At 61.3% G+C, this 23,433-nt stretch overlaps 2 protein-coding genes across 4 annotated transcripts; one reads left to right on the forward strand and one right to left on the reverse strand.

Annotated features, from left to right (window-relative positions):
- The first annotated feature begins 1,016 nt into the window (after nt 1-1,016).
- On the forward strand, nt 1,017-3,630 carry ZNF296 (zinc finger protein 296). Its single transcript, XM_031963228.1, has 2 exons — nt 1,017-2,084; nt 2,717-3,630. Exons 1-2 carry the CDS (start codon nt 1,439-1,441, stop codon nt 3,583-3,585), a joined length of 1,515 nt encoding a protein of 504 aa, XP_031819088.1. The 5' UTR covers nt 1,017-1,438; the 3' UTR covers nt 3,586-3,630.
- A 984-nt stretch (nt 3,631-4,614) lies between these two features.
- CLASRP (CLK4 associating serine/arginine rich protein) lies at nt 4,615-20,019 on the reverse strand. Of its 3 annotated transcripts, none has more exons than XM_031963221.1 (21): nt 19,825-20,019; nt 15,241-15,353; nt 12,897-12,994; nt 12,488-12,589; nt 12,251-12,330; nt 12,016-12,100; nt 11,785-11,933; nt 11,150-11,246; nt 10,030-10,108; nt 9,869-9,942; nt 9,548-9,589; nt 9,116-9,349; nt 8,680-8,931; nt 6,553-6,816; nt 6,362-6,401; nt 5,948-6,008; nt 5,797-5,855; nt 5,203-5,249; nt 4,946-5,028; nt 4,810-4,834; nt 4,615-4,673 (listed from the first exon to the last, which is right to left on the reverse strand). In XM_031963221.1, the coding sequence occupies exons 2-21, from the start codon at nt 15,337-15,339 to the stop codon at nt 4,631-4,633; spliced, it is 2,013 nt and encodes a 670-aa protein (XP_031819081.1). In that variant the 5' UTR covers nt 15,340-15,353; nt 19,825-20,019; the 3' UTR covers nt 4,615-4,630. The 3 variants fall into 3 exon arrangements, 2 of the variants coding, with proteins under 2 accessions (XP_031819081.1, XP_031819082.1); XM_031963222.1 differs by lacking the exon at nt 19,825-20,019 and adding an exon at nt 17,222-19,043; XR_004233416.1 differs by lacking the exons at nt 4,615-4,673; nt 4,810-4,834 and having other exon boundaries at nt 6,358-6,401.
- Between the last annotated feature and the right edge of the window lie 3,414 nt (nt 20,020-23,433).

Below are 23,433 nucleotides of genomic sequence, written 5' to 3' on the forward strand. Positions count from 1 at the left end.
GGTCCCGCTTCACGTGGGCTCCGTGCCCCTTTAGTGCTTTTGGGGACAGGGATTGGAGGGGGGTCTTTGGGGCCTTCCTCGGTTATCCCCAGGCTCAGCACTGGAAACACCGCTTAATGCTCACTAACTGACACATCTGCGCCCAATGCTCGCAGGCAAACGTCTCTCAGCCCCTCTCTTTGTTGGATAAAGAAATTCCCTCTGAGAGGGAAGCAACAAGCATGAAGTAATCCACCTGCGGCGTGCAACGGAGGGGTGGAAGTGTAGGGAGCTGAAGCTACAGATTAAAGTTTAGGAAAAAATGAAACGAAACCCGCCCCGCCCTCTAGGAACTTCCGTTCTAGTGGTGGGACGCGGCTACACTCTCCGGGTGGGCCGCAAGGGAGAAGACAATCCCGGGGTCGGAGACGACCTCAGGCGAGCCCTGCTCCCCCCCCCCCTCCCTTTCTCCCGCTCCCGGGGCTCACCAGCGGGCAGCGGCGCCTCTCTCCGGTAGCTGACGACTCGACCCTTGCCGACGGGCTCGGCTCCGGTCAGCTCCTTCTCGGGCATGGTCTCAGGCCACGGGCGGCCGAGCGGGCGAGAGAGCCCGACGCCTCAGCGCCCGCCCGGAATGGAAAGTTCGCTCCCAAAGCGTTCTAAACCGCGCGCGCCTGCGCCGTCCGGGAAGCCCGGCCGGAACACGCGCCTGCGCCGCCCGGAAAGCCGGCCGAGGCGCGCGCCTGCGCTCGTTCGGGAAGCCCGGCCGAGGCGCGCGCGCACCCGGAGGTACGAGCACGCGCGCTCGCCGGCGCCCGGCTCCGCTCACCCGCAGGTAGAGCCCAGGCCCCGAGGGGCCGTCAGCCAGACGGCAGGCGGTGTCAGAGCCGGGCAGCTCCGGATCCCGCTTCGCGCCCGTCCGCCCGCCCCGCCCCCGGGCAGGATCAGGAGTCGGCACCGCGTCTCCCCGGACGACGGGGAGCGTGTTCGGCCCTCAGGGTCTCCCCGCGTCCGGCCTGGGGCCCGGCATCCGCCGACACTTCCGAGACGTACCCTCCCCTCCCCGCCAGTCCCAAGTAAGGGGAGGAGAAACTGAGGCTCGGAGGAATCTCCCGGGAAGCGGCCGCCGCAATGGCGGGGGCGGGACCCGCTGCCCTCCCGCCCAGGTTCTGGGCCGGCGCTCCCGGCTCCCAGCCCCCACCCCGACGCCGGGCCCCTCCCTCGATGGCCCTGGCCACTCCGGGCCGCGGGCCGATCTCCCGGGAGGGGGCGTGGCGGCGCTCGGCCCCTACCCTGGCCCCGCCTCCGGGGCGGGGCCTGAGCCCGCTGCCGGCCCCCACGTGCGGCCGGCCCGCCCCGCCAGGTGGCCAGGCCGGGTCACTTCACCTGCAGCGTCTCTCTCGGCCTCGCGGTGGTGGCGGCGGCGGCTGGGGCTCGGCGTCCGGCTCAGGCGCGCGCCATGTCCCGGAGGAAGCTGGGCAGCGTGCCCCGCCGGGGGCCCCGGGCCGAGGAGGCCGAGCCGCGGGCCCTCGACGAGCCTGATGGCCCGGCCGGCCCCGCGGCCTCGCCTGCTTCCTGCTCATCCAACTCGTCCTCTTCGTCCGCGCTGCTGCCGCTGCCCCGGCCGGACCTCCCCGACGGCGGCCCGGCTCCGGCGTGCGCCCTGCCGCGGAGGAAGCCGGACAGCGCGCCCTGCCGGGGGCCGGGGAAGCAGGCCAAGGACGCCGTCCAGCCCAAGCCGCCCGATGGCCCGGGAGGCCCAGCGGGCTCACCGGCTTCCTCCTCCTCCTCCGCATCGTCCTCGTCGCCGTCCTCCTCGGCTTCCCTGCCGCCGCTGGCGGTCCCGGACTCCCCGGACGCGGGCAGCGCCGGCGAGTGGCCGTACGGGCGCCAGGGCCCCGGGTGCGCGCGGGCCCCCGCGCGTCAGTCCGGAGGCCCCGGGCGCCTCCTCCCCGCAGCCCTCCGGAGCTGCCCAGACCTGCTGACGTGCGGCCGCTGCCTGCTCACCTTCCCGCTGAGCCAGATCGTGGCCTTCATGGAGCACAAGAGGGGCCGCTGCCAGAGACCAGCCTGGGGCCAGCGGCCCGAGCCCGACGGAGACGCGGGTGAGGAGGGGGCGGCGGGCGCGCCCCGGACTTCCCCTTTCGGCCTTGGCTCACACTTGGCCGCAAGGCGGGGGGAGGGGTCGGGGTGGCCCGGACTTGTGGGGAAGAGGGCGGGCGGCGGCGAGTCCCGCCCCGCTGGCTGGGTTTCACTTCTCCGTGGGCCCCTGGGTCCGCCAGGTGCTGGCCTGCCCGGGAGGGGGAAGGGCCGGGCCGGCTTCCCGCACGCCCCCGCCCACCCCACCCTGTCTTTGCGCCTGGTGGGCTGGGAGGTGACCGGCGTTGGCGGCCCGGCTGGCGGGGAGGGGGAGGGAGGCAGGGGCGGGTGGGTGGGTGGATGCAGGGCAGGGGGAGCCGCTCTCGGAAACTCCCTTCTCGGCAGCCTGGGAACCCCCTGGCCGGGCCGGGCCGGGCACCGTCGTTCCCCCGCCCCCACCCCGGGATGGCGAGGAGTCGGGCCCCCGCTTCTCCTCTGGCGGGCGCCCTGCCCAGAGCTCGGGGGCTTCCCCGCGTTGGGGCCAGAGCAGCGACTTGGGGCAGACCCGGGTCCTGCGGCAGCCAGCCGCGCTGTCCAACCGCGGTTCCCCGGGCCCCAGGAGCACTCCATTAACAGTCTGCTTGTGTCCCCCATCCAGGGTCCCCCGAGCCTTCGGCCTTCTCCTGCAGCAGCTGTGGCAGCTGGTTCATGGGAGCCTGGACCCTCCTCCGCCATGCCCAGGAGAGCCACGGCCTGGCCATCTACCAGAGCCGGCCCGGCGCGGCCGAAGACGGAACCGGCGCCGCGGCCGTGGCGGCCGCCGGCGCAACCCCGACCCCCGGCCCGGTTCGAAGTCACTCTTGCGACTTTTGCGGCAAAAGCTTTCGCTCTCACAGCAACTTGACGGTGCACCGGCGCACCCACACCGGGGAGCGGCCCTACCACTGCCCGCGCTGCCCCTACGCCTGCGCCCAGAGCAGCAAGCTGACCCGCCACCTGCGCACCCACCAGCGGGCGGGCCCCGGCTCTGCCCCCGCTCCTCCGGAGCCCGCCGACCACGCCGCCGCCCCCTCGGACCTGGTCCCACCCCCAGGGCCCAGCAGCGGCAGCAGCGAGGAAGGGGGCAGCCGGGAGCCCGGCTCCCCGGGCGCTCCCCCTGCCGGCCCCGGGGAGGATGCAGGTGGGGGATTTCGAGGGGGAGCGGGCCGTCGAAGGGGAGACACGTGCGAATTCTGTGGCAAAGTCTTCAAGAACAGCAGCAACCTGACGGTTCACCGGCGCTCCCACACGGGGGAGCGGCCCTACGCCTGTCCCCTCTGCCCCTATGCCTGCGCCCAGAGCAGCAAGCTGACCCGCCACCTGCGCACCCACGGCCCCGCGCCCGGCCCGCCCCCTTTCCAATGCCCGCACTGTCTCGTGCCCTTTGGCCTCCGAGCCACTCTGGACAAACACCTCAAGAGACACCACCAGGAGTCGGGGAGCGGGTCTGGGCGGGAGGCCGACCTCCAACCCCCATCCCATCTGTGACCGTTCATTTTTATTTTTGGTAATAAACATTTCTAGTTTTTGAAATTGCCGGGCTCTGTGGTTTCTTTACATCAACTTAGTGAAAAGAAAGGTGGGGTAGGGACAGTTTCCACTCTTCCCCCCCCCCCCCCCAAAGAAACAGTGGCTGGCCAGACCGGTTTGGGGGGGAGGGCAGCAAAGAGCTCCCCCCGATATTGTGGCACCACCACTGCCCGGGGCAGGGCCAGGCTGGCACGGAAAGCGGTGGGCCCGGTTCCGGCGTGGGCGAGGCTTGGGCAAGAGAAGAGGGACTGGGCCTGGGCCTGCAAGGGCCCCCGGGGCAGAGGTCCCCTTGGCTCCCCCCTAGACAGGATGGAGGCCCTCAGTCTCCGGCTGGTCTAGCCCTAAGTCAGTAGTGGCAAGGGGAATTTGGCCAAGGCAGCGGGGCATAGCCGCCCGGGGCAGTGCAGAAATCCGTGCGGCCCCACCTTGGCCACGCTGGGGTGGGCACCTCTGTGGGAACAGGGCCCAGAATCCTGGGCGTGCGCCGCTGTCCCTGTTCTGGGAGGACACCCAACAAGCCGAGGCCTCTGCCCAGCCCTGCAGCAGCACGGGCCCAAGCCCAGGAAAGGGTAAACAGGCAGGCTCTCACTGGCACAGCCCAGCAGAGAGCACACCTGGTTCTGACCTCCACAGCCCACAGTGGGGCTCAGGCTGCACGACACCCCTCTGGGGCCTGACCTCCCCGACAACCAGCACAGAAAGCACATGAACAAGTTCAAGGACCCGGGGTCCAATTCTGGCTCTGCTCCTTCCCTCTCCCAGCCTCAGTTTCCACTCAATCCCAGCAGCACCTTCACGTCCCCACTGTGGCCGAAGGTCAGACCTGGCTTCCTCCTCTGGCCTCCTTGGGATCCAGTTCCCAGCCTTTCTCCCCCAGCCCTCGACACACAGAACAGACCATGGGAGGGATATTAAATATCCTTTTCTAATTTATTCCACAAACAAGTGGTAAAACCAGCAGCACTGACCCTGGAACAAGGGCTCCAGCCCCTCCCCAATCCCATTAGTGTCGGTAATGAGGACTTCTAGAACGGGACCGTGAACGCCTAGAACAGGAAGAAAGAGACAGCACATGAGCACCATGGGAGGAGGACTGGGGGAGGGGTTGGACCCTGGTTGGGAGTGGGACAAAGGGGAGCCAGCACTTTTGGGGGCCCGGGGAGCGTGACCCAGCAGGCTTACCTCCTGGAGGAGCTGTATTCACGACCTGCAAGAGAAGGCAAGGAATGAGTTGGGGGGGGGGGGGGGAGCAAGTCTCAGTCCCACCAAGTCCCCCTCAAACCCCCTTCTCCCCAGCCGGCTCAGCTGAGGGACTCACTGTATCGGGGGGACGGGGATCGGCTCTGTCGACTATACTGACGCTCCCACTCCTCTCTCTCCTTCTCTCTCCGTTCCCGCTCCCTAAGGGGGGAAGGAGAGGACAAAGATGAGGCAAACTGAAGCATCAAGATGAGGGGAAGGGGCAGGCTGGGAGGGAAGGAGGCAGGCTGGGGGGAGGGGGGGCAGGCTAGCCAGCAGAAGCATGGCACGAGGGGAAGGGGAGAGGGAGCAGGGTGGAAGGGGAGGGGGGCTTACTTCATGCGGATCTTGCGGGCCATGGCCCGGAGTTCATCCTCTCGCTCCTGAAACACAGATTGGTCCCAGTGTGGTGATCACCTCCCTGCCCATCTCAAGCTCCCCAGGCCCCTGCCAGACTCAGGCCTCCTCTCCCTCAACATCCCAAGGTCTCGTTTGGGAGGTGACCTTGACTCTTCCTGCCTCTCGGTCCCCATGACCAGCCATTAAGCAACGTCCCCCTTTTTGAGAAGGAAGCTCTCCTTCCCAGCATACCTAGTGGCCTCCCTTCACCCCACTCCCACCCCAATCTTCCTTGACTTGCCAGTCCCTCTGCCCCACTGGGCACTCTGCAGCCAGAATGCCCAGAAGCATCCTCAGCCATGCCCCGTAGCAGGAGGACTCCCCTTCAAAGAACTATCCCAAGGCCCCTCTCTGGATCAAGGCCTCTGCCCGTTGTCCCAAGGTGCCTCCCTGAGGCGTATCTAGCACACTGTATCCCAGCCCTCCCTGTTCCACAGCTGTCTTCAAAGCCCCGGTGCTTGGCAAACAGCAGGTGCTCCATAAATGCCCAACTGCCTCTCCCGCAGCAGAGCTTGGCACTCGGGGCCTCACCTGCCGCTCATGCTCCTGCTGGATCATTTTCTCCTGCGCCGCCTTCTTATCCGCCTTGACTGGAGAAGGAAAGGCCGTGAGGTTAGCGGCTGGTGGCCGGCCGACCTCCCTCCCTCCCTCCCCCCTCTCCCTGCTGGGGGCCCGCACTCACACTGCCTGTTGAGGGCCTTCTGCATCCTCAATTTCAGCTTCTCTTGGGGGGTCAGCTTGGGCTGTGGGGAAATGAGAGAGGGGAGGGGTGGTGGGTGCTCAGGTCGCCCGCTCCAACCTCATCACAGAGCTCCTGGCTTTTGGAGGAGGTAGGAAGAGAAGGGGAAGGGAAGGCCCTCAGGAGAGGTGACCACCCCAAGTGGGGCCAGGGCCCACAGGTCTGCACCCCCTGGGTCCCAGAGGCACCTAAGCCAGGGGCTCCAAGCTGTCTGGGTTGACCCCAACAAGCCCCGGGGTTCCTGCCCTGGGGGCCCCCCCCGATGCCCCACCCCCACCCCATCCCCACTGTAGGTGCTTGGCTCTGGGTGGTGCCGCCGCTGGGAGTTAGACGGGCGAGTTCCAAATTCTTACTGACTTTGGCAGCTCCTGTCTCTTTACCCGAAGCTGTGTCGGCCCTGGGGGGGATGAGGAAGGAAAGGTTGACCTCAGCTCCCAGGTGGGCACTCTACACACATCCATCCGCTGGCCCTCGTGCCCCGGGGCAGCCCTCGTTCTCTGGGACTCCCGCACCCCTCCCCGCCCCCGCCACCCTCCTGCCCGGCTCACTTTTTCAACTTCTCCCCCACGGCTGGGGACGCCACCGGCCTCGTCAGCTTCTCCCTCAGGGGTGATGGGGAGTGGGTATGGCTGCGGCTGCGACTGTGGCTGCGACTGCGGCTGCGACTGCGGCTGCGGCTGCGGCTGTGGCTGTGGCTGTGGCTACGGCTGCGGCTGCGGGACAGGCTGGGGGACCAGCTGCTGCGACTGCTGCTCCGATGCCGCGGACCCCGGCCCCCTCGGCGGTAGCGCTCCCCCGACCGGGAGCGGCTCCTGGAGAAGACAAACGCCCAGGATGCCACGGGGCCCTGGCCCCGCTCGGGCACACCCGGCCCCTCCGCCCCAGGGCCCAGCTCCGTCCTTGCCTCCAGGGAACTGACCTCTTGGGGTCACTGTCCAAGAAGCCCAAGATCCCCCACCTGGGGGCAGACCTTTCAACGTGCAGCCGGGCCCCGGACGTTATGCTCATCCTGTGATTAGACAACTCAGCAAGCCACAGCTTGAGAGCTGCAGGAGAGCCGAGAAGAGGCACCACGGCGCGGGCCACAAGCAGGGGCTGCCGTGCACAGTGCAGCCCCCACCCCCCGCCGCCTGTTCCCTAGGCAAGAGGTCCCTGCCTGCTGCCATTCCAGGGCGGGGGTCACCGCCAGCAGGGGGAGCCCACATTGGGGGGGCACAAAGCGGACCATGAGCCTTTGCAGCTCTCTGATCCAGTCCAGACAAGAAATAGGAAACTCCTGCATCACCTACTCATCACAGATCGAAGGCAGCTAGAGCGAAGCCCATTCCCTCTGAATAACTCTCATCCTTAAGAACTCCAGATAGTGCCTCAGATCCTTCCTAGTGTGATCCACTGCCTACCTCAGTTTCCTCATTTATAAACCAGAGAGCCTAAGAGTCCCTCCTCCCCATAACAGAGATCTTGTGGTGGAAGCCTCTTTTCAGCCCTCCCTCCCACTCCCCACTCCTCCGTCTGATCCCCGGGGTCTCTGGCTGCTGTGGGCAGAGGGCAGCAATGGCGCGATGCTCAGGGGCTGCCAAGTCCAACCAGGATGCTAATCGTTGCCCTCCAGTTTAAGAACCTCCACCTGCACTGCTGGGCATGCAGACCAGGGGATGCCCTCTGGCCGTGCGCCTGCAAACTGCCTCACAAACACAACCCGTGCATAAGCAGCTGTCCGCACACGTGCACACGTACACACAATATATGTGGCGATGCGCGATGGCGCTGCACGCACACACATGCCGGACACGTGCCCTGCTCGCCTGTGCCCACGTTTGTGCCATAGCTGCACACGTGTAGCGTCACACACATGCATGCACGTGCACACACCAGCCAGGGTCAGTGAGCACAGAGCCTGCTGACCCAGCACCTTCACGCACAAGAAAATTTGGGCTAAGGGGGGATGGGACTTGGCCCAGATCACCCAGGGGCAAGCCCAAGGTGGGAACTACAGTTGGTCCTCTCGAGCACAGGCCAAACCCGGACCCTGTCCATCCATCCCCGGCTCCAGGAGTCCCTCAAAGGCCTTGAGGACGTGACTCAGAGCTGGAGGGCCCCTGGGAGCCATTAATGCAAGACGAGGGAGCAGAGGCAGGAAGACTTCCAAGCCAGGACCTGACCTCAGGGGGTGTCCCAGCTCTGAGGGCAGGGGCTCTCCCCCCTGCAAGAGGCCACAGGGATCTCTCCTCCCCACCGCCCTCGGTCTTTCCTGGGTCCCCGAGCACAGACTCTGACCTGAAGCTCAGGCTCCCTTCGAGACTCCCAGAAAGGAGCCCAGGCTGCTGGGCTTGGGTCCCAGATGCCCCTCTCTGTAGCCCCCAGTGCTGCCTTCCTGCTCTCCTCTCCTCCCTGGCCTGGAGTAAGCCGGCCCCCTCCAGCCAAGGTCCTGGCCAGGCCAGAGGCAAAGCTCCAGCCCCATCTTCTCCTAGACCTCCCGGCTCCCCCCGGCTCACCCCCACTCACTGGCAGCCTCCCTCCCGCCTGTCACCCGTGGCTACCAGGGGCCTGGTCTCTGCTATCTCTCCCGAGGCAGAGGCCAGATCTGTACTCAGAGCGCAGCCAAGATGTGCCGCAGCACAGCCCCAAAGGATCCAAACTCAGGGCCCGCCCACCCCCCTCAGCAAACCGCCTACCTGGATCGCCGCCGAGCCCCGTAACCACGGCGGGTGGGTGAGCGGGAGTAGCGGCGCCCGTCTCGCGAGCCGCCTCCAGAGTGACGCCGGCCCCGACTCCGGGAGCGTGAGTAGCGGCGGGAGCGCGAACGGGAGCGGGAGCGCATGTGTCGACCCGGCCGGTAGTGGCCCCCCCGGCGAGAGCGGGAGCTCGACCGTGAAGTGGAGGTGGAAGTGCTGGAGGTGCTGGAGGAAGAGGAGCTGGAGCGGCGGCTGTGGGGGATGGAACAGAGGGGAGGGACGCGCGCGGTCACTGACAGAGCGGCGGTCAGAGAGGCGGGGGGAGCTGGGGGAGGCACAGCCCTGTCCCCACCCACCACGGCCATGGCAGGGGCAGGGGTACAGGCAGAGAGACATCGGGACACGGCAAAGTCAGGCGAGAGTGAACGTTACCGACCGGGAGCTGGCGTTACGACCTGGCGCGGGGCCACCGCCTGGCTGCGGGGCCATCGGGGGCTGGCCAGCCCGAGGTTTCCCCGGCGCAGCCCCAGCACCGGCGGCGGCGGCAGCAGCGGCCGCCGCCTCCTCGTCACTGCCCCCGAAGCTGGTGATGAAGGTGATCTTCTCCTCCCGGCCCGGCGTCGGTGACCGCGAGCGGGAGCGAGATTCGGAGCTGGACTCGGACGGTGACCTGTGGTGGCCGGAGGAGAGCCCATCAGCCGCGCACCCGAGAGCTCCCCAGGGGATGGGAATGAGCCCAGGCCCTCCACACAAGGACGTGCGCCATTTCTCATCTTAGCTCGGTGTCTTCTCCAGAGCCCAACACGGGCCTCCCTGGAATGTGGCGCTTAAGGACCGACCCCAGCCCCACCAAGCCCCTGGGACTCACCGCTTATAGGGGTCATAGGTGGGGCTGTCTCTGCGTGCGTAGCTGCAGAAAGAGAACAGAGGGACCCATGGGACTGAGGCCCAGGGGGAGCCCTCTCACACCCAGATCCCATCTCTCCCTCCTGCACCAAGACCCCCTAGGAGCACCAGGGGTGGAAGGGACCCGCCCCAGCAAGGACACAAGGCCCCTCCAGGCAAAGCTGGCTCCTCAGACTAGCGCCACCCCTCCCCCCCTTACCCTTCTCCGTCCAGCCCCAGCCCAGGAAGGTGCCGGCAGAGTGGGGGACAGTCTGAACCTGGCCAGGATGGAAGCGTGGCCTACCTTGGGGGGCTGATCTTACGACCCTTCAGCCTCTTCTCGCGGAATTCCCTCCTCTGTCGCCGGGATCGGCGGCCCTGGGAACAAGACAGGTTTGAGGGGGAGGCTGCCCCAGCCCCCTCCCCTTGGCCCCGGGGCTGCTGCAGCCGGGGCCCCTCTCTCACCGAATACATGGCCTTCTCCTCCTCCAGGGCCTTAGCGTGCTTGATTGCCTCAGCCTCCTCCTTGTCCTTCCGCAGCATCCTAGGAGAGGGCACATGGGTTACGGGCAGGGGCCCCCACTCTCTGGGCTCAGGTCTGGGCACGGCCAAGAGAGACGCTGTGTGGGGCCGACGATATTCCTTCTTCAGATGGAACTGAGAGGCTCAGGCGGCCCCCAACAACCGGCCTGAGGCCACAGCAAGGCGGAGGCAGAAGCAGGACCAGGACCCAGATCGCCAGAGCTCACGGACCTCGTCCTCCAGACTGCCACCGGCCTTGGGCCTTCCCCGAGCCCCTGCTCTCTGCCTTCCTTCCATGAATCCTCTCCCTGCCAGTCTTGCCCTGTGCTCAACCCTTCTGCAAGGTGTCCTCCCTACTCAACACCCCAAAGGGCTTGTCTGCAGGGCTCCCAGGCTCCTCCCGGAGCTCCCTGTGGGGCCCCCAGGCGCCTTCCACAGGCCCCTGGGAAGTACAAAGATCATCCAGGGAGGGGGCAGAGAGGATCTGAGAGATGCCGTGAGCCAGCCTCCCGGCCCAGCCCCAAGGAAAGCGAGGTGGGCACCCTCAGGGTTGCAGACTCGGGGCAGGGCCCTACTTTCTCAACTGCCTTGTCCAACTTAAGGAGGAGGGGCTGGGGGGTGCAGCCCCCCACAAGAAAGTGGGTCACTTGTGCTGCCCCAAAGCAGCAAATGACAGAGCAAGAGCTTGAGCCCCCATCATGGGGGATCTCTTTGTGTCCTCCCCAGCTATGGCAGGATTGGAAGCCTGGCTTGGTCTCTGAAGAGCCTTAGCCAGCCGGCCCGCGGTAATTCACCTCTGAGAAGCAGAGACCTCACCCCCCTCCCGGGCAGCTGGACAGGCAAGGGCACAGGTCTGGTCACTGAGCAGATGCATTTAATGTTAGAAACCTTATTTACAACTGAGGGGGCCGAGACCCATCCAAGTCCACAAAAGTAGTCCTCGGAACCAAAGCCAGGTCCTCGGCACAGCCCTTTGGACTCCCTGAAGAGCCGTCAGGCTGAGGGGAAGGGCGGGGGACAGGGCGGACCTTGTGGGCTTCCGGTCCTTCCCCCTGGGCCTCACCTCACAAAGTCCCCGTCAGCCATGCCGTAGGTCGTGGCCTGCTTATTCAGGTCGGCTACCTGCTCTTGGTTCAGCTCGTCCACGTCCACTTCCACATCTGTGCCCAGAGAGTGCCCGTCAGGGGGAGGGAAAAAGAAAGGCGTTAAGGGGCAGCATGGCCCAGGCTGGTGGCCATGGAGAAGGCAGGCCCAGAGAAAGGATGGTCGGCAAGGCTGCCGCCGGCAGAGGGTACAGGAAGAGGGAGTTGGGGTGAAGGGAAGCGCCCAGGGGACCCGGGGCCTGGAGAGCTGACACCCCTTCCTCACCCGGGCCTCTAGCTGTAAGACTCGCATCAAAGCCATAGGAGACCCTGCCTTTGTGGGCGGGGACTCACACAGACGGATGTTCTTTGTGCGCGACCGCACTTTAGACCCCATATCTGCGCCAGGCGCAGTCTGGGGACACTTCTGGCACTGCCGTGAGTGTACCTATCCATGCAGGCAGGTCTTAGGGGTGGGCAGTGTGTGCCCGCAGGGCTCCTGGCCCCTTCACCAGCTCACAGCCTGGCTTCGGGCACAGAGGAGCCAAGGGCAGGAAGGAGGGGCCCTAAGGGGAAGAACAGGACAGAAGTGCCCCAGGGGAGGAGCCAGACGCACCGATGTCAGGGATGACCTCATCCTCATCTGAGTTGCTCTCCTCTTCCCCAGGCGACTCCTCCTCCTCTGGCTTCTCCAAGGCCTTCTCTACCTCGGCCACGGTGCTGTCCTCGTAAGTGTAGCCGATGGAGGCCTTCTTCTCCGCCAGCCTGGGCCACAAGCAGAGGCAAGGCCCGTCAGTCCCTGCACCAGCCCCAAGCCCGCCCCAAGCCCCCCACTGCCCATCCTTACTTTTTCTTTTCTTCCTCGTTGGGTTTCTGCAGGCCCCCGTAGAGCTCATCAATGTAGATCTGGTACAGACACTGTTCCTCCGAGACTGGGGCCCAGCCAGACGAGGAGAAGCGGGCGGGACGGCCGAGGCAGAGAGGAAACACTGGCTGTGAGCAGGGCCGGCGGGGGAGCCCCGGAGCTTGGGCTCAGCCCCTCCTCCCCCGCCCCGACCCCCCAGCCCTTCCCCATCACTCACTGCCAGCAAAGTCATTCTGCACCAGGCCTCGGTACCGCTCATAGTTGCACTTGCGCTCATCAGACTCCTGCTCTGGAGAGCTGGGGAGAAACCCCGGGGCCTTGGAAGGAGCTCCCACAAGCTTGGCAAAGGGCTCACCCCTCCGGCCTCAGTTCCCCTACCCAAAGGACCAGCCCGTCCCCCCGGGTGGGGCCCCCGAGGCGGGGGAGCAGCCCTGCGGCCCAGCCCCATACTCACATAGTTGTCAGCAGTGGGGGAGTATACTCGGGGATGTAGTCCAGGTGGGCGCGAACATCAAACCGGTCGATCATGGTGTTGGTGTCTCCCTGCCAAGGCATCCTGAGAGACCCAGGCACTCAGCCCCGGCCATAGGCACCTGCCCCGCAGCACCCAGGCCCAGGATGCCCGCCCCCACAGACCTTCCTGGGGTGAGGGCCTCCCTCCCCAACCCCTCCCTACCCCGAACATGAGGATCTCTAGGCAAGTCCAGCCTGGCCTCCAAACTTGCCCCTCTCCTCCCCGTCCCCACTCCTGGTCTGCCCACTATTAAAGCCTTCAGGCCTTGCCTCCAGTTCCCGGCCCTGGGCCGTCTCTGGGCCTCTCACCCACACCCCCAGCCCCCCCTCCGCCCAGCCGGGGGCCTCACATGTTGACAGGGCTCTCAGCAGCCAAGGCCACCGCCGAATCGAGGTGCACCTTGCAGGCCCGGCCGTGCACCTGCAGGAACTGGGCAGGGTCCTTTTTCTGCAGAGACAGAAGGAAGCTCAGGGATTCCCAGTCCGTATCCCTCACTGGGGCCAAAGAAGCTGAGTCCCGGAGCAAGAGGCTCACCCAGAGTCTAAGCCAGGGTCTGACCCCAAGCAGAGCCCCTTCTCCCAGGCCAGGCTGGCCCCCAGGCAGGAGCTCCGGCCTCTGGGGCCCAAATTCCGTCATCACCTTGTGCAACAACCAACGCACGCCCGGCCACAGAAGCCTCCTGCCAGGAGGAAGTGTCTGGCTGACCAGGCCACACGGGGCCGTGGTGCCAAGGAAGCCGAGAGCACTACAGCCGCCTGCAGCTGGGTCTGCCCATCATAGCCGAGCCGAGCCGCTCTGAGAGCCGAATTCTTTTCCAATTCCCAGCCAGGGAAAGGTTTCCAGCCTGGCTGCCCGTCCTGGCGGCCCTTCCTCCAGGGGTCCAGTTTATCACTTCTCTTCACAAAACCCTACGCCCAGAGATGAGATGGACAGAGAGCCTAGCGCCCCAGCCCCCACCTCTGTCCGGACCAGCTCCTCTGATGGGCCAGCCACACCGGTGGCTTTTGTTGCTTTATGGTCAATTCAGACTGAAACATTTTTGTCAACAACTGATAAAAACACTGGGCTGAGGAGGCTCGAAAACAGAGGTGGGACCCGAAATGGTCCCAGAAGGCTCGGACATTAGGGCAAATCTAATAAAATGAAACTGAGGGCTAACAGAAAGCCAAGCCAGCCTGATACTTGGGTCCAAAAACATCCACATTCACAAGGCTAAGTTGGCCAAAGGACAGCTCGAGAAAAAAGCTCACGGGGCAGAGAAGGGCTCAAAGTTCCTACAGCCTGCAAACCCCTGCCCTCAGAGAGGCCCGAGCCCCACATGCGGGCCACCCTCCTCAGGTCTCCAGTGTTGGCTCTGAGTCCCACTGCGCAAGGACTCCGGGAGGGCTCCCGAGGGGGCTGGCCACACCCATCTTTTATTTCCCTCCTGTCTGTGGTCCCCAGCAGCCCAGGCACATAGTAGGTGCTTTCAAAAGGCTTCTTGGAGTCACTGATTGATACACAAGGGCCGCCACAGTGCACAGAGCGCTGGGTCTGGGGTCAGGATGACTCATCTTCCTGAATTCAAATCTGGCCTCAGCCCCTTGTTGACCGTGTGAAGGAAAGGGCAAGTCACGCCGGCATCTCTACCAAGAAAACCCCAAACGGGGCCAAGCAGGGTCTGACACGACTGAAGAACAAACATTAAAGAGAAAGGAACGCTGGGTAGGACAGCTTAGCTAGCTTCAAGTACTCTGAGAGTCATCATGTGACGGGGATGTGAAATGGGCCAGAATTAAGAGCAAGCTGGAAAGACACCCGTTTTAGGGTCAGGATAAAGAAAACCTGATTCATTTTCTTTATCCTGACCCTAAAACGGATCAGGTGGGCTGCCAGCCGGCAGGGCTGACCAGAGGACTGCTTGGCAAGAAGGGGGAGGGGCAGGATCCTGGCTGGCAGGGGTTCAAAGAGCCTCTGAAGTCTTTCTCCACCCCAAGGGTGGGGAGGGGGATGCTCCTGATGGCCTGCTAGAAGATAGAATTGGGGCCAAATTTTGGGCAGGCGAGGATGCCGAGCTGAATCTACCAGGAGAAAGAGATGACTAAGTCCTCTGCGGGGGTTCAAATAAAGTCCCCTTCCCTGGTCTAACATGGAGCCCAAGCAGCCAAGTCCAGAATGGGGGAGGGTTCCAAGCAGCCTCAGCATGCCCAGAAGGGCACAGGGGCAGGAGGTGGGCCTCCCCTCCCCCACATTCCCTTTGGCAGTCCCCACCAACGGTGCTCTGACCCCACCCCCCACCCCCTCCAAGAGGCCCTGGCCCCTCAGTCTGGCTGTCAACCACCTTCCCCAGGGCATTCTCCGGATCTACCTTGCAGGGAATTGTCTGCAAACCCTCCTGGAGGAGGGACTAGCACTAGGACTGCCCCCTTGCTGGTTTGCACAGGCTCTGGCACACAGTAGGGGCTTAAGTCCTGTTCCTCCGGACAAGCTCTCCTCTTCCTGGGGCCTCCCAGGCTCAGCTCTTGTCCCTCTCACAAACGCCTCATGAGGCACTCGCTCCACAAAGAACACTTGGAGTGAGAGGGGCCTGGGAGTTCCTGGAGTCCAGCATCCCTCACCCGGAGACACAAAGGCCAAGGGCACAGAAGGCCACCCCTGCCTCTGTGGCCCTTGTGTGGGGCACCCGTCCCCCAGCCCTCCCGGCCATTACTCACAATTTTCTCATAGTATTCTCGGCGGCGCTCAGCACGCTTCTTGTAGTCCACCATCATGCCCCGAAGCTTCCGTTCATGTTTCCGGGCCTCATGCCACATGGTGGCGGCCAAGCCTGCGGACAGGGCGCGACCGTAAGGGAAGGGTCTGGGGAGAAAGGGGATGCCCCCCCTCACCGAGGCTAGGGCAGCCCTGGAGGATCTGGAGGGAATGCAAGGCCCAAAGGAGCGGGTGACCCCCAGGAAGAGCCGGGATTGGGATTTCAGAGCCCAAAAGGGAACTTCCAAAACAATCTAATCTTTCCCCTTATTTACAGGCAAATGAACTGAGGTCCAGAGCGGGATGTCCCCCAAGGCCAAAAGTGCTGGGACAAGAGCCATCTAAGTAGAACAGGGGTCTAAGAAGACCAGGGTCCAGCTCCAGCAGAGTCCGCACAGGGGACTCTCCCTTTCATGACCTGCGTCTCTAGCCCTAAGTGGGGGCTGGAGTGTGCCGACAGGTGGAATGGGCTCAGGGAAGGGAGGTAGAGCTCCTAAGTGCTTTCATGATCATCTCTGAGGTCACCTCCCTTAGGAGTTTGGGGGGAGGGAAGATCCAAGAAGACAGAGACAGCCACAAGGCACTGGGCTGGGACTACAGGAGTGGGCCGGGGCTGGAAGCTTCTCCCATAGACCTGGAAGCAGGATAAGAAGCAGGATATGACAGGAGAGGGCTAAGCAAGAATTGGGGGAAGGGGGGAAAGCATGAAGAGGATGATTTCCTATTGAAAGGGAGAATGGAAGGGGGTTGGGGAGACAAGGGAGAGGGATTTCTGCCCTGAAGGAGACCAGGGGAGGGGCCAATTCAATCCCATGAACATTTATGAAGTGCCAAGCTTTGTTTCTGGGGCTCAGAAATCCCAGGCACAAGCACCCATAATTCCCTGTACTTAAGGAGACTCCGTCGGAGGAAACAAAGCACAAAGAGAGGAGGAAGCAGAATATAGGGGGAAACTGCTGGGTTTGGAAGGGGAGGGTTCAGATTCTAATCCTGCTTTTGCTATTTATTCCCCACGGGACCCTGGGAGAGTCCTGGACCTTAAGCAGCATGACGGGTTTAGGTTCAAGGACTTCTCAGGAGCATGGCAGCCACCACGCACTGCCCCAGGAAGAACCCATTCCCAGCCTAGAGGGGTCAGGAAAGTCCTCAGCATCCATGCCGTGGGTTGGTTCCTCAGATTTTAGCAACGCACTTGACCAAGTCTCCCACTCCTCTTGCCGAAAAGACAAAAGAGGTAAGTTTTTGGAACTGATTAAAGGCCAGCCCCTCCAGCCCATCTGATGCCAACTTGGAAGGATCCAAGACTAGGAACGTGCCAGGGATCAGGGCAGAGACATCCCATCGAGGATGGCTAACGTGCCAGTGACAGCCAGGATCCAAAAAGGGCTCAACAGATTCTAACCAGCCACGGGCCATATCTGAGAGGACGTTTTTTTCTTTGGTTGAGGACTAAGATTCTATCAACAGGAAGCTCCCTTTGAGGAATGGCTCCCTACCAATGGGGGTCTGGCTCAGCAGCTTCCAGAGCTGCCTGAAGAGTGAATTTTAAGAAGCAAACAGGAACTCCTCCAGCCAGGCTCCTCAAACTGGTGTCACAAAAGACGGGGGAGGGGTGGCTAAGGTTCATTTGGAGATCTGGGCAGTGGGGGGGCCTGCAAGTCATTAGAACCAAGGTAGCTTCCTCAGTGACCTTCTCAGAAAGTGTCTGGGCTGGAGCTGGGGAGCTGACAGTCCCCGCAATGGGGCGGGCAGCTCTGGGAGCCCCACTGATTCAAAGATACATGGCTACCGGCCTTGGGGACCACCTGAGATAGGCCCATAAGGAAACATGCCGCCTTTAAGAATGTGAAGGGCCATGAAGAGGCCTGGACAGAAACAGAACCAAGGATGAAAGCTGCAGTTAAGCCTCGGGATCAGGGAGCTAGGTGAAAGTGAAAGGGCTACCTTGGGGTTGCTCAAGAACAGGCCAGCTTCGGGGATGGCCGCTTGTCTGGTGTGTGGTCAGAGAGGTTCCTTCTCAAGCAGAGTCCCAAAGAGCTGGTTCCCAGAAGCCCCCTCCCATTCAGGGGCTCCCCCTGGCACTCCTCTTCCATTTCTGGGCTCTCTCTGGCCTCCCAGGTATGACCATCTCCCAAGGGTGTCCTCATCCAGCTTTTCTCTAATCTCTTTCCTTTGTGATCTCATCTCTTCCCATGACTTCAATTATCACCTCTATGCAAATGCCCCAGAAACCTAAAGATGCAGCTCTGAGGACCAATCCTCAGCAGGAAAAGGCCCTCTCCATGACCCAACTGCCTAAATCAAGGAGCCCCCAAACTAAACTTCCTCCCCTACCTTGTCTCTGTGCCCCTCCATTCCCTATCTGCTCTCTACTTGCTCAAGTCCTCCAAGGCCCAATTCAGGGGCTACCTCCTCCATGGAGCCTTCCTGGCCATTCCTCCCTCGCTCATTTTTCAGGTACTTGTTTCCTCATGTACCCTAATTACTTAATCACATCCCAATCTCTTACACGCTTAAGTCCGTTTCTTCATCTCCCTACTGTGGTCCTGAATAAACAGGGCAGGAATTATTTATCCCGGTGTCCCCAGCACAAAGTACTGAATAACTCTCTAGCCATTTAAATGGACTGCTGAGGTTTAAGAAGAACTGACTGGGCCGGGGCCGGCTTTTGTTTGAGGTCCCAGTCAAGGATAAAACCACGAAGGCCCAGTAGGGACTTGGGCAGAAACAAAGGGAGGGCAGATTTTGGTTCTTGCTTGTTTTTGTCTTTTTTAAAAAAAATTTTTTTTTTTTTTTAAAAAAGAGGAATGGAGCCCCAAAGAGGATGAACAGTCCTTGGTGAAGTTTTGGGAGGGGGCCATTGGGTGGCTCAGGAACCAAGGAAAGCTCAGGGAAGGGATGGACAGCACCAGGAGAGGGGGGATCACTGGGAAATCCTCTAATTAGGAGGAAAAAAGGATCTAAGTAAATAAAGGGACATTTGAAGGATCCAGAAGAGAATGGAGGAAGATGAGAACAGAATTCCACAGAAGGAATAAGGGGAAAAAAAGAGGTACCTCAACACAATGCCCCAGAGGAGGGCAGGGAATGGAGAAAAGAGGATCCAGCTTAATCTATGGGGAAAAGAGATGTAACTGAGAAATATTAAACAAAATCAAAGTAAATATAATAAAAAGAAAGTTACACTTTAAAACTAAGTCAGTATGCTGCCAAAGCATCCCTATGTCTGGATCGGGAGTTTGGCCCGAATGCTCTGGAGCCCCCCAAGGCAATGGGGAGAGGCAGAAAGTCTGGAAGGGGGAGGGGGCCTAAGGGACAAATCATGAGATGGAGAAAAGGACTGACTGAACCCGGGGAAGCCCTTCCAAGTGTTTCTGATGGAGAAAAGTGTGCTTGAGGACTCGGGAATGCCTGGTAGGAGAAGGTCATTTGGGAGTGGGAGGAACTGAGGTGCCCAGGGAGCCGGTGCCAGGCCAGCGCCAGGGAGAGGAAGGCCCAGGCCTTTCTGGGAAAGTGGGGAGGGGCTCCAAGAAGACGGAGCTCCCGCTGCAGGACAAGTCTGACTTTGGTCTGACCGCAGTTTTGGTCCAAGAAGGGGAAAGGTTCCCACCTTGAATTTGGGAGAGGAGAAGGGGAAGAGCAGTTAAAAATTGGGGGTGGGGAAGGGTCTCAGCGAGGGCAGGTTTTCAGAGGACCTGCAAAGTCCAGGAGCTGCGGAGGTCGCAGGTCGGGAGAATAGATGGGGGAACGGCACGTGGGGAGAAGCACGGACACGGGGGCCCCGGGGCGTCCCGGGGGAGGGGGCCCTCCAGGAAGGGGCTGGACACAGAGGAAGGGGCACCGACGAGGAACAGAGGGGCTGGGGGACGGGGCCGGGCCGGCTGGGGAGTGGGCGAGGCCAGAGGGCGGGGGAGGGGGGGGCTTGTTGGGACAGGGGCACCACCACGGGCTGCAAAGGGACGGGGCTGAGAGAGGCCAGGGGGCACCACCACGAGGAGGGCCTGCGGGGGGAGGGGCACGGCCGCAAGGTCTGGGCCTCGGGAGCGGGGAAGGGGCACCATCGGGGGCGGGAGGGGGGAGGGGCACCGCGGCGGGACGGAGGCTCGTGGGGCTTCCGGGGGAGGGGCGCGGTCCCAGCGTCGGCGGAGCTGGTGGGGGAGGGGCAGCACCCTGGGCAGGAGAGGGGAGGCGCACTTCCAGGGGGAGGGGGACGCGGGGGTCTGCTGAGGGAGGAGCACGGCCCAAGGGGCGCCACCACGGGCAGGAGCGAGGAGGGGCACCGCCAGGGGAACGGGGGCGCTGGGGCCTACGGGGGGAGGGGCGCGACCCCAAGGTCTGGGGGCTTGGTGGGGGAGGGGCAACACCGGGAGACGGGGGCGAGGAGGTCTGCCGGGGTCAGGAGGGGGAGGGGCCCGCGGGGACGCGGCGGGGGCGCTTTCTCGTCCCCGGCCGCCCCGCGTCCCTCTCGGGCGGGGTCTCGGGCCCATGGCCGCTCGGGGGCGGAGACACCACAGCCCTGGTCCGGCTGCCCTCTCTCCTACACTCACCGCGTCTCCGCTGCAGCCGCCGGTGCCGGAACCGGAAGCGGGGTGTACGCTTGCGCGCCGCGCCGGAAGGGGAGGGGCCGAGGCCGCTGGCGGGGCCCGGAACCGCGACTCCGCCAGGACTGGGCCTCCGGCCAGGCTGCGCCCGAGGCCCGCGGCGCGCGCAGGCGCGTTGCCGCCGAGGCGCGTCCCCGGGGCGGGGAGGAAGGCGCCGACGCGGGGGCCGAGCACGTGACCAACGCCCCCGCCCTCCCCCTCGGGCGGCTGCTGCCGCCGGGCGAGTTGCGGCTTGACGACCGGAAGTGGGGGGAAGGGAGCGGGGGCAGGGACGGCCGGGAGAGCCCTCGGGGCCTCGGGCGCGCTCGGCCGCGACCAGGGCCGGCTGGTGGAGCCGCGGCTCGAAGCGCGGCCCCCAGCCCGCACGGACCTGAATTCGAATCCTCCCCGGGGGCTTGTTAGGTCGGAGGCAAAGCGCTTAGCCTCAGCGTTCCCCGCTACAGAATGGGTGCGTCATGCCGGCCCCTTGCGGACGGCGCAGAAACGTCCCCGGGAAGCTTCCCGGTGCGGGACCTGGGACAAGCCCCTTCCCCCGTCCGCCTCAGTCTGCTCCTCCGTCCCGTGGGCTGGACAAGGACGAGCGTTCGGAGGCACGAGCGAGGAGGGCGATCCGGGAGACGGGCGGGCCTCGAATGCCGGGCAGAGCATGTGGCTTGCGCCTGGAGCCCGCGGCGCGCCGCCCGAGGCCGGCGGACCCGCTTCTGCGTCCGGCGCCTCCCTCTTGGGCCTGCGGGACGCGTGGGAGGCGGCCCCACCCACCAAGTGCCCTCGGCTCCGGGAGCGGCGCGGGCTTCCCGGGTGACAGTTCGGGAGGGGGAGGGGGAGCGGGGCCCGCGCCTTCCTCGGCGCCCTCCGCTCCCCCTGCACCCGGGGCCCCCTCTGACCCTTGTAGCTTTGAAGGCCCGTGTTGCTCGGAAGGCTCCAAAGCCTGGCCTTCTGCAGGGTCTGCGGTTCGGGAGGCCCGAGCCCTTCCTTGCCCTTTATGAGCCCCTTTCAGGCTCTAAAACTGGGAAAGGTGGCTCTCCCTGCCTGGCCGCGGCCGGGATAAGGAGGTTAAAGAACCCATTTCTGTGTTTGGTTATGAGAGGTGGCGGCCTGTCCCGTTTGTTGGGGCTCTAGGACAAGGGCACTTCCTCACAGCAGCCTCCCGAGGTGGAGAGATGATCACCCACCTTAGGAAAATACCCATTTCCCACCAAAAAAAAAAGAAAGAAGTGGGCTCGCTCAGCGTCCTGCAGTCCAGAAGAAGCTTGGAACCGGGCCTCCACACCAAGTCTCTGGTTCCCTCTCCACCCCGAACCGCCATCTCTCTCAATCACAGCTGCCCCAGGCATATCACACTGCGGAACACGTTAAACTTTCATGGGCATGGGTTGGTTTGCTTTGAGGAACTTTTTTGGGTCCTTCTTCCTCTTTTTTGAAATTCTTTTTTTAGAAGAGATGACTCTACGAGGGGCCCCGCAAGGGATTCACCGTGAAATGCATTGTTGTTCAGTCATTGCAACCTTCTCTGGCTCTCTATGACACGATTTGGGGTTTTCTGGGTAAGGATCTGGGAGTGATTTGCCATTTTCTTCTCCAGCTCCTTTGACAGATGAGAGAGCTGAGGCAAACAATGTGGAAAGATTCAGAGTCACACGGCTAGGAAATCTGAAACCAAATTTGGGTGAAATACAGGTGATATAAAAACAGAAACTATTTGGAACTCGTAACTGCTGGAACGATTTTCCAAAAGGCAGGTCTGACTAGTCTTACTCTACTCCCTTAACTCCAGTGACAATTTATTACCCCTAGGAGCAAGTATCAGCTCATCTGTATGGCATTAAAAGTAGGAGCCACTGTGGCAGAGCCAAGATGGCAGAGATAAGAGGGGCAGTTGCCTGAACTCTTCCCAGTTTTCTTTGGAAATGTTAAATCAAGTCTCTACATTCTGAAGGGATAGAACCTCAGAAAGTCAAACTGAACAAGATTTCAGCTTAAGATAATGTAGAAGGACTTCAGGAAGGGTGTGTTTCACTTGAGTAAAAGGGGAGGGCAGGCTAGCTCAGGTTTGGTTACAGACAAACCAGCAACAAGAAGTGTGACTTAGATGCCTGCTCCCCCCACCCTCCAGCACAAAGAACAAGCCACCAGCCCACAAAGGCAGTGATCAGGCCTTTGGACCCCAGCACATTAAGCTGGGGACAGCATCCCCTGTGCTATAGGAGCAGAGTTCAACCTTTAAAACCACAAAAAGTGGGGGAGGAATGGGCAAGAAATAAAAGAGAACCTTGACCGTAGAAAACTACTATGGTGACAGGAAAGATCAAAACACAAATTCAGAAGATATAGCAGTGTCAAAATGTCTACATGAGAAACCTCAAAAGGAAATGTGAACTGGTCTCAAGTCCACAATGCCTTCTTGGAAGAGCTCAAAAAGGATTTTAAAAGTCAAGTAAGAGAGGGAGAAGAAAAATTGGGAAACCAGTGAGAGGTATGCCAGAGAACATCAACAACTTGGAACAGAAAGGACAAAAATTGACTAAAGAAAATAATCCTAAAAAAAAAAAATGCAATTGGCTACATTGTGGGGGGGGGGGGGGAATCCCCTGAAGAAAATAACTCCTTAAAAAGTAGAATTAACAGTTCCAATTAATCAGTGATGAACAGAACCAGCTACACCCAGAGAAAGAACACTGGGAAATGAGTGTGGACTGCTTATATTTTTGTTTCTTTTCCCATTTTTACCTTTCTAAATCCAATTTTTCTTGTGCGACAAGAGAACTGTATAAATATGTACACATACATTGTGTTTAAGATATACTTTAACATGTTTAACATGTATGAGACTGCCATCTAAGGAAGGGGGTAGAAGAAAGGAAGGGAAAAGTTGTGACAGAAGTGAACGCAAGGGTCAATGTTGAAAAATTACCCATGCATATATTCTGTCAATAAAAAGCTATAATAATAAAAAAAAAAAAGAAAATACAATTGGAAAAGAAAAGTAGCATTAAGGAAGTGGAAGCTTTATAAGAATCAGTCAAACACACTCAAAAAAGAATGAAAAAAGTAGAAGAAAATGTAACATACCTCTTTGGAAAAATAGCTCATCTGGAAAATAGATCCAAAAGATATAATTGAAGAATTATTGGACTACCTGAAAGTCATGATCAAAAAAGAGCCTGGACAGCATCTTTCAAGAAATTATTAAAGAAAATTGCCCAGATATCCTAGAACAAGAGAACAAGATAATCATTGAAATGCTGTAGCCAAATTCCAGAATTATCAGGGCAAGGAGAAAATACTGCAAGCAGCCAGAAAGAAACAAGTCAAATATTTTGGAGAAAGTCAGAATTATACAGGATTTAGCAGCCTCCACATTAAAGGATTTCAGGGCTTGGAATATGTATTCCGAAAGGCAAAGGAGCTTGAATTATAATCAAGAGTCAACTACTCAAAAAAAGTAAGCATAATCTTTCAAGGGGAAATATAGGTTGGTTGATTGGTGTCCTTTCTTCTCTTTCTCTCTTTCTCTCTCTTTTTAAAATAGCCTTTTATTTACAGGTTATATGTATG

Source organism: Sarcophilus harrisii, chromosome 3 (assembly GCF_902635505.1).
Source record: "Sarcophilus harrisii chromosome 3, mSarHar1.11, whole genome shotgun sequence".
Classification (NCBI taxonomy): Eukaryota; Metazoa; Chordata; class Mammalia; order Dasyuromorphia; family Dasyuridae; genus Sarcophilus; species Sarcophilus harrisii.